A 10,035-nucleotide genomic window follows, 5' to 3' on the forward strand; every position below is an offset into this window, starting at 1 on the left:
ATGTATGCTTTTCATACTTCTGCTCTGAAGGGTTTCATGTGCAGAATGATCTTTTCAATGAAGCTGACTTGCTGAAACCACATGTGCTACAGTGTGGCCAGTTATTCATGCATGCAGGCTTTTCATATCTGGCATCATGGCTCCTTCTTGTTGGCCTGTGCAGTGTCCTGCGGTCTGATAGAAAGCAAACTGGGGAGGGACGTTTCTGCACACCTCTTGAGTTTCTTCAAAGAGCTGCAGAGAGACACGGGGGAGGAGGGGGAGAGAGGGGCTGGAGAGGCGAAATCATCCTATCCTCCTCAGCAAGACACTGCTGCTTGGAACAGTTTCCTTCTGCACTCAGATGTAACCGGATAAAATGCTGAAGTTCTTCTCTTCGCGGGATGACGAGAATGAAAGCCTTTTGGCAGCGATAACTGAGGGTGAGAATTGCATTGGGGGTGCGGATGCTTTACTACCTGCCTGCATGCATTGCCTGTGTGTTTCAGGAAGATGATACTGCACGTATGTTTGTTCCTGAGAATCGCTGATACAGCACTTTGCTGCGCGTATAACCCGCGTATCCATGGACGTGTGAGTGTGCATTGCGCACATCATGTACACACTGCGCACATTACACGCGCTGTTATCGGACCGTAAACACATCGCATCAGTGAAGTGTCCCGTCAGGTCTGATGTAACGAGATGCGGATAGAGTGTCGCATTGCTGCCGTCCTCAGTGCCTTCGAGCGGATTAAACATTTGCACGTGTGTCGTATGTGTCACCATCCCGGGAAGCGATCCATCCGAGGCAGCCGGATCGGTTGAAGCCCCTCCGCCGTTTTTGGACAGCTTTCCTCTGTAGCCCGCAGCAGAACATCACGGCCCGCCTTTATCTGTTAATGGTTTCAGTGATGGAGCTGCAATGCAGTTTTAGCAGGAAGATTAGTCATTTAATTTGTTTTTTTCAAATCGTACTTGATGTTGTTCATCAAATATTCATTTTAATTGTGTGCCAAACCAAACGCTCATTGCAGCAAAACAGCACTAGTGGAACACACAGGATTAGCTATTGTACATTTTCTACTGCTTGTTTAAGTAATAACTACTCACAACTCATAAATCACTGGGTGCTGTGGGTGCTTCAGCCTAATGAACACACGCAGGGCACATGAATTCGCCTTGCTTCCCGCGCAAGTAATGAACGGTGATGGTTATTACGTAACTCATGCAAAGGGGAGGGGTGTTAACACAGTTATTTGATAGAATCAGAGATGATTTCCTGCTTCATGAAGCATTTAGATTATGAATGAATATCGCACTTCTTTGAAGCACACATTCATTTTTAATAGGCTGAAATGACATGTTTATGTTTAGAATTCAGCCTTTTTGGATAAGGTCCAGACTCAAATAGGTCTGTAATGAATTTAATTACACAGCATTTGTTATAGGCTATAGTATTAGGTCTAATATCAAAGGTAATGTTACAATGCAGACTTTTTTTTTTTTATTGTGAACAGCTGGGAAACAAAACATCAGTTAATCCTCCTGGTAATGAACACTCAATATACAGAGCCAATTAAACACAGAAGCAGTATCGACCTGCTTTCTAGCAAACCAGATTTATGTGCTGCCAATTACCTTACAACTACTATTGTTTTTTCATTCATTTGGTCCAACAAACCCCCTCCTCTTTTCTGTAGCCTGAGACCAGCTCAGACACACCTCTCAAGGGCACCTAAGAGCTTCAAGGGTGATGGAAAGCTATGAGTTAGGTCCAGGATCATTTAATCAATGATCACATATTGCTAAATGACCACTTTGCACGTATGAAGCCGCAGCTTTCCCACCTAATGACTCATTATTAATGAGCATGCATGTACTTTGTGTGGAGCAGATGAAGGAGACAATCCGTCTCTTCAGGACACCAAGCACCTCTGGCTGAACAGACCATGCCTGCTGGTGCTGAAAGATGGGGACGTGTCCAAACCAGGATTGGGATGCGGCCAAATACAACCACAATCTCCCTCGAAGATCCCATCAGATGCATCAGTGAGAAGCAGCTTTGGGCCATGTGAGCAGAAACCAGAACATCATGCCAACACTGCGTCTCCCTCCCAGCTAGAGGAAGGCAGCTGCACTGTGACCTCCATCTCCACATGGGGTGAGAGCTGTTTCGGGGAGCCTTCCTGCCCCTTGATGCTGAGTCCTGCTGAGGCGGCATGGCCTGAGGAAACTGAGGAGGAAAAAGAAAAGGAGAGAAAGCCTCAGGTTCTCCGGTCGAAGGAGGACTCTGTGATCGAGGAGAAGGAGCTGGAGGAGAGCAGGCTGGAGCAACAAGAGCAGTCCTGCAGCTCAGAGGTAACCACAGCATCCTCTGCTCTCTCACAGGAGGAGACACATGGCAGAAAGTCCAAGGAGCTGCAGGGTCAGTTTAGGATGATCAAATCTGAGGGAGAAGATGAGACAGATAGCAACACTGGTGATGAGGGAGCAATGGGGGACTGTGCTGCCTCCCATGTTGATCCTGACAACGAGTCACAGCCCAGCCCTGTTGGCATTATGTACAAAGATCGAAGCACCTTGCTCGGGGAGGTGGCTCCTGTGTGGATCCCTGATTCTCAGGCACAGGTCTGCATGAAGTGTGGAGTCAAGTTTACGTTTACCAAGAGGAGACACCACTGCCGTGCATGTGGGAAGGTAAGGAAAGAAGAACGTAAATGTAAATAGTTCAGGTTATTTGATTAATTGTTGTGGACATACGATATGTTTGTGTCTTTACAGGTTTTCTGTGCAGTCTGCTCCAATCTGAAGTTCAGACTCTCACATCTCGATGGAAAGGAGGGACGAGTTTGTGTTTCCTGTCACTCAGCTCTCATCAGAAGTTAGCAACAAGTTTTCTATTTTAAGGTTTTCTTGAGTTCAAATTTCTATGCATGATTCTGATACGTTCTCCTCAGGTACACCCCCGAGAGGGAAAAGAAAGGTGTGGTTTGCAGATGAAATCCTCCCAAGTAAGCAGTCAGAGTCTGCTCCGACCACACCAACCAGAGGACCTACTTTCTCGCCACTAATGAGACGAGCGCTGGGGGGGGCAGTTAGAAGTCCTGTTGGTTCACCGCAGCTCAGGAGAGCCTCAAGGCCACGTGGGACTAATATCAACGTAGGACCAGCAAAAACATAACAGAGAACAGAAGGAGAATGGGAATACAAATTCAGTGCTGCTTTTAGGGGTTTCTATATGTCTCTAAAATATCTTCTTCCCTTGTCCTCTAGGAGGCGTGTGGGCCGTACGGCTGGGGCACCACAGCTTTAGTGAGCAGCTCTGTCAACCTCATCCCCTTGAATGGTTTGCCGCCAATCCTCACCTCCACAGGGGTCAAAGGAGGTAAGACAAATTCTAACACTGCGTTGGTGTTTAAAGATTAAGCAAATTTACCATCTTTATACTTTATTCCTTTTAGTGCAGATGTTGGTGTTTCTTACCTTGTAATGTGCTTTAAAGATTTAAGACAAAGATGTAATTTCAGTAAATTAGGAAGCATCAGGTTCAGGGGAAATTACGGTGTCTCAAACACTAAAGACTGTTGTTGCAGCGGCAATTAAAGAAAAACGCTGAATAAGAAAAACAAATGACTACATTTAGCCTCGTCAGTTCTTAAAATGTAGGTTAATTAGTGGATCCTGCTGTAAGACTTGTACGTTTTTTTAGATTTTTCTCCTTTGTTTTTTTTTTTTGGAAAGGGATTCCTAAAGGTACCTGATCAAATATTCATGATTAAAACCAAAATAACCTCAAGAATGTATAGTCCTCTGTTTGCATCCAATTGATTGGTTCGATCCTTTTCTAAGATTTACTTACAGCACCATAGATTTGCACTGACTTGTACTTGGATATTCCCATTTGTCTTCATACTGTATGCACAAGCTATGGACCCATAGTGGAGGAAGTTTCAGCTTTGACATCTCGCTATTTAAAAGTCCATGTCCCTGTGCTGTTGCTGCACATAAAAAAAGTGATATGTTTCTGGTGAAAAAGATCATTTGGGAAAAAATAAAACAGAAAGTGAACTGTTCTTGCATCTTGTTTAGAGCCAGGTGTGAACCGATGTTTTTTTTTTGTTCCCCCTCAGATTATACTGTGGAGGAGCAGCCATCTGAGATGTTGCTCATCCAGGAGCTGGAGAGTGGCCGGCCAAAGCCCCTGGTGTTTGTTCTCAATGCCAACCTACTTGCGATGGTCAAGTTGGTCAACTGTAAGTATTCATATGTAAAAACTGTACACATGCAATCTATTTAACAGAGTAAAAGTCAAATAGAGCCCTACTGTGAACCTGCAAATGAATAAGCACTGCCTCAAAGCATTTTGAAAAAAGAAGCTGATTTACTGCTTTTATGCTTTACACTGTTTATACATTCATTCCCCCAAACTGCACAAGTCTTTTAAGAATTAATATTCTCTTTAAACATAAATTTAGATTAAATTTCTTTTTTTTGTCCACTATTGGTGATATCACTGTACTGCAAACAAGCCTTTAGTTTTCTATTCATCTGACCAAATACAATTCCTTGACCTCTTATCCTGTACTTGTTGAACGAGTAACCTTTAAACATTAATCTGGACTAACTCGACTGCTAATGTCAACCTGAGGTTGTGCTAGATTCTTATGTGGTTGATGCTTTTCAACACAACTACTGTCATGTTGTCTGCCAAGACAGCATATATGTTTTCTTTCTATGGTAATAAAAATAATTTAAAATGTCAAATAACAGTACATTGTTTTTTTTGTTGTTGTTTTTTTTTAATCAAAGTCAAAAACAAGAGCAACACAAAACTCTAAGGGGCATTAAGGCCAGCAGTCTTCATAGAATGAACGTCTCTTTAAAAACAATTCCTTCTGTCTTTAATGTTCAGATGTTTTAAAGCACTTTAAACATTAGTGTCATAGAATTTCTGTAAGTGGTTCTGTAAGCGCATCATCTTGTGAACCACTGAGGTTAAATGCTTTGAATTTTTGACAGATGTGAACAGGAAATGCTGGTGCGTGACGACAAAGGGAATGCATGCTGTGGGCCAGGTGGAGGTGGTGGTGCTGCTGCAGTGTTTACCTGAAGAGAAAAGCTTCCCCAAAGACATTTTCAGCCACTTCATCCAGCTGTACAGGGACACACTCACAGGTCAGAGCCGCACAGATACACACACACACACACACACACACACGCTACCCTACGCACCCTTATATAAAACAGCCTACTGTCACTTCCCTATAAGTGATATGCAATAATCCTGTCATTCCCTCTGTTCTTACAGGAAAAGTTGTGAAACACCTGTCGCTGTCCTTGTTTGGCAGTAGTTTCCTGGGAAGCCAGGAGCATGCTGGCTTCTTGTATGTCCGCTCCACTCTGCAGTCCCTTCAAGGTCTACCTCTGCCAAACCAGCCCTTCCTCTTTGGCCTTCTGGTCCATAGGGCAGAGGTAGCATGGGCCAAAGCCTTTCCTGTGCGCCTCATGTTGAGATTGGGAGCCGAGTACAGATGTAATCAGACACTTAAATGAAAGATGCCTCTGTATTGCTACTGTAATAAATTCCTCATCGGTTACTCACTTTTTTTTTCCAGTTTACCCATGCCCCCTGTACAGCGTGCGCTTTAGAAAGCCTTTGTTTGGGGAAATAGGCCACACCATAATGAGGCTGCTAGTGGTGAGTTTGACAGTTTGTGGCAGTTTTTGATCACAAAATCCAATTTCCCATTTACATGGAGGAAATGTGCCATAGAATTTCTTCCTGAAATGATATAAAGTGACGTCCCCCCCATCCTGTTTCAGGACTTCAGGAATTACCGGTACAGCCTTCCGATGGTGCCGGGGCTCACTGTGGACCTGGAAGCTCAGAGGACCTGCATAAAAATACCCACAACTGGGTATAATGAGGTTAGCCCTTTCATACTTAAAGGTACAATTTGAAGTCCAGTAGTTATCTAGTTGTATTAACCTTTCTCTTTTTTCTTTGATACCCAACCAAATGGTATTATGTCAGTGACTTTTTTGTCTCTTCTCAGCTCACTTACGGAGCCGAAAGTGTGCAACAACATTTGCTTATATGAGCTTAGAAATATCCATCCATTTTCACAGACAGCAGAGACAGCCAAAACAATATTCCCCCAAACGTTTTATCCTGTGAAGTCTGAATGGCAAACAGGAGACCAATGGACTACAGGTTTAACAAAGGTCTGTCTTAGCAATTAAGTTCAAGCAGGCAGAAGTATTCAATGATGGAATCTTGAGTGATTCCATCATTGAATTCTTTCAGACTAATCGGTTCATTTTGCTGGTGAACTGGCTAACTGGCTAACCTGCCATTTACTTATTAGTTTATAGTACACAAATACCAACTCCAGATCCACACCATTTAACTAATTTACAGCTAGTTGGCCAACCTTGAATTGACTTTTGCTAATTCTATATATTTTAACTGGCTAGCTTCTTCAATTATTAACAAACTAATGTGATCCAAACTAACTGCTATGAAAGAAGAAACATTGGTCAGAGTCTGAGTTACATGGAGTAATATAACCTTAATCCAGCTGCTTGCTTCACTGTTTGAACCTAAGATGCTTGTTATTGATGTAAATGGGGAAAAGCAACATCTCATGGCCACAGGTGTTGAAAATATCGATCTTCCGAGAACTCTAAATTGGAACTTTATTTGCAGATTTTTTTTTATTTTTATTAATCGTCTTCCTTTTCTCTCTGTTTGCATGTTTCACATTAGCTTATGAAGGCTTTGAATAAATCCAATGAGCATGTGCTGGCCATCGGGGCGTGCTTCAACGAGACCGCAGACTCACACCTCATCTGTGTGCAAGGAGAGGATGGCCAGTATCAGACTCAAGCCATCAGTATCCACAATCAGCCACGCAAAGGTGGGTCATAAAGATACTGTGAGGAATGTAAGACACTAAGAATCTGGACTTAATGTAACCAGGGGAGGTCCTGACTGAAGGACAGGGTCTGATTTTTATTAAGAGTACTTTTAAAATGTCAAATCTTAAGACTGTACTTTGTTCTGTTTGTCACAAGGAGCCTATTTTTAATTGATTAAATGCGTAAACCAATTTGGTGTAGCCATAAGAAATGAAATCCTTCATTAAAACTTGGCACTACATTTTTTTTTTTCGTATTTTAACGAGGAGAGAAGAAGGAAAGACAGTTGAAGGAGGCCAGCTGGCTCAAACTGCCACTTTCTATAGTAAACCACTAGATGGCACCACATGACTGTTATATTTTTCCTGTGAAGTCAGCTCGACAGTTTGTCTCTAAAGATGGTTTCTTTTCTTCCTTTACCACAGTGACTGGATCATGCTTTTTTATATTTAGTAGTGCACTGAAAGCGTCTGCAGGATACCTTGCCAAGTCCAGCATTGTTGAAGGTAGGATGACCACGCAGAGTGAGGCAGGTTCACCTCAACTTTTCCTGCCCTCTTACAGGAAATTCATTGTTTACTTTAAGTAATGCATGTTAACCACGTTCATTCATAACTGGTTTATTCAGAGTGTGTTGCTCTTTTTATGTGTGTGTCTGTGTACATTTTAACAGACTGTTTGTCTAAGCGTGGGTACATGTTGATGCATGTGAGTGTATGTGTGTGTGTTTGTGTTTCTCCTGTATCGCTGCCCCCTTTCCCCCAGATGGGCTCATGGTTCAGATTACTGTGGAAACCATGGCGGAGCTCCGTCGGTCACTCCGGGAGAGGAAAGACTACACCGTCACCTGTGGGCGGCTTGACCAATCAGACAGCCAGGAGCTTGTTTCGGTACAATGGGTCGAGGAGAAATGCTCTGTGAATAAAGGGTGAGTTTGTCCGTCCACCTGTTTGATGTCAATTTTGCATTTGCAAAAAAAACCCGTTTTTTTGCACCAGGAGAAAAATATAATGTATTTGAATCCTGTCATGATCCTATCATTTGTAGAATCACTCCAAAACACTGGCATCTAACATCAACAATCAAACATTTTGCTAACTGCTGTAGAATTCTTGTTTTATTTGTGATTTAATGCACAACATGTACATGTCTTATTGTTAATCTTAGAGTTATAAGTCCCATCGATGGAAAATCCATGGAGTCCATCAGCAGTATAAAGATGTTCCAGAAGTCTGAGTATAAAGAAAACGGGAAGATCATCCGCTGGACTGAAGTACATATTACCATCTTCTTATAATATCAACACAAGTCTATTTGAGTCCTCCTCCCTTTACGTTTTTTATGCATGTTTTGTGAAGGTGTTCTATCTGCAGAGAGCGGATCATCCCAAAGGAGATGCGTTTGACTCTGCAGAGCACAACCGGTTAACGGAGCGGATCGCCCGGGCGTTTTGCCTGGCACTGTGTCCACACCTCAAACTGCTGAAAGAGGACGGGATGGCCAAACTGGGGCTGCGCGTCGCTTTTGAATCTCAAGAGGTCAGAAAAAAAGTTTGGTTAACAGTGATCTGAATTGTATCAACAGCTACCCATATATCAGGATGGTAAAAATCATTCAAACATCAGTTGTATTGACCCTTTTTTTAAAGGTAAAATTATGAATTCTGCCCACAAAGTCAAATGCTAAGAGAGCTAAGAGAACAGATCTTTTAAGAAATACATTTTCGTCTTTTATTTCAAAACAAGTGTCTGCCATTTTTTGGTATTATGTTGTTCAATAGAAATGATGTCAACAGGAAATTGTTTGGAAAAAAAATATGAGGCAAATTGCAGCTCCCAATCTCCTGAGTGTTACTCCATATAAAGTAATTAGTGGTTTCTTTGTAATTCCAGGTGGGATATGTTGCTGGCAGCAATGGGCAGCCCCTCCCAGCTCAGTACCTCAATGCCCTGGATAGTGTGCTCATCCCCGTCATACACAGCAGGGGTCGCAAGAGAGGTGAAGAGCCTATAGTGATGGAGTTTATCTTTTACATCCTTGAGAACATCACTTAGAGCGCAGAGCACATGTATCTCATCTCCTTAACCCTGACCACAACTCTGACTCTGGCACTCTCCATCAGTGCCGCCATCCGTTTCAGGGCAATAGAAGCATTCAAAGGGCGAACCAGACTACATCTGTGGTCTGTATCCATCTCACCCACTCACAAGTAGAGAGAAGGGGTCTGACTCTTAGTGGTTTTCTGATCTCACACTGCCCTGCAGTAGACAATCTGGGTACGCATGCCACCTAGGACACATCAGATCAGGGTACTGCACTGTACAGTAGTAGCAACTTTGTAGCTTCATATCATCCAATGCAAACCCCCATAAAGAAATAACCTTTAATATGGGTGCTGGATTCAGCCCCATGACCTTAATGCAAAGAGAAAAAGAGAATGACTTTAAGTCCTATATGTAGTAGACCTGTAGCAATTTGATGCACACCGAATGAATGCCTAAAGAATGTTTTCTTACTGGAATCTATTTTAAATGATTGCTCATGAAATGTTATGTCAGCCTGGAATTAAACTTGCAAAAATGACAAACGATCAATGTCTGGGTGCAACTTTTAACCAAGCACAGCTTTGAGAACTCATGAGAAATGTTAGTTAATATAAAGAAGTCTAACAGATGAATTCCCATTGTTGTTTTTAATTGTGATATATTAAATATCCAATACGATTGAACAGATTCATTCAAATTTGCTCCGTTCTGATCAGCTATAAATACATGATTGACATGCTCATTTATCAACACACATCATTTTACTTGATGTTTCAGGTGAATTTTTATGCCAAAATGTGTTCTTATGATCGCTAATGGAGTTGTGCTCATAATTTATTGGGGTATTGCATTTTAAGTTTCATTTATGGCTTGTAATATATCTGAGACCGTTTACACCGCATTTCAAATAGACACTCCTGACTCTGAGGTTCTGTTCTAGTAAACAGTTTGGCCTCATCAGTTATCACTATAATATTGCTACAGGTGTTTATTCTGGTGGCACTGAAGTGCAAAGCACAACGACAAATCAGAAAACAGAGATGACAAATCAGCAAATACACAAGAATCAAGAAAAGTTCATGAGAGA

The 10,035-nt window shown here is 42.2% G+C and overlaps 1 protein-coding gene across 2 annotated transcripts; it reads left to right on the forward strand.

The window, feature by feature from the left end:
* The first annotated feature begins 95 nt into the window (after positions 1 to 95).
* zfyve9b (zinc finger, FYVE domain containing 9b) lies at positions 96 to 9,518 on the forward strand. 2 transcript variants are annotated; one of them, XM_079349691.1, is made up of 16 exons: positions 96 to 422; positions 1,877 to 2,679; positions 2,764 to 2,863; positions 2,940 to 3,142; positions 3,256 to 3,367; positions 4,113 to 4,235; positions 5,002 to 5,157; positions 5,291 to 5,515; positions 5,598 to 5,680; positions 5,806 to 5,910; positions 6,752 to 6,902; positions 7,329 to 7,409; positions 7,669 to 7,831; positions 8,071 to 8,176; positions 8,262 to 8,441; positions 8,796 to 9,518. In XM_079349691.1, the coding sequence occupies exons 1-16, from the start codon at positions 359 to 361 to the stop codon at positions 8,955 to 8,957; spliced, it is 2,817 nt and encodes a 938-aa protein (XP_079205817.1). In that variant the 5' UTR covers positions 96 to 358; the 3' UTR covers positions 8,958 to 9,518. The 2 variants fall into 2 exon arrangements, 1 of the variants encoding a protein (XP_079205817.1); XR_013779662.1 differs by lacking the exon at positions 8,796 to 9,518 and having other exon boundaries at positions 7,577 to 7,831; positions 8,262 to 8,278.
* Positions 9,519 to 10,035: the final 517 nt, after the last annotated feature.

Source organism: Symphodus melops (assembly GCF_947650265.1).
Source record: "Symphodus melops genome assembly, chromosome: 8".
Classification (NCBI taxonomy): domain Eukaryota; kingdom Metazoa; phylum Chordata; class Actinopteri; order Labriformes; family Labridae; genus Symphodus; species Symphodus melops.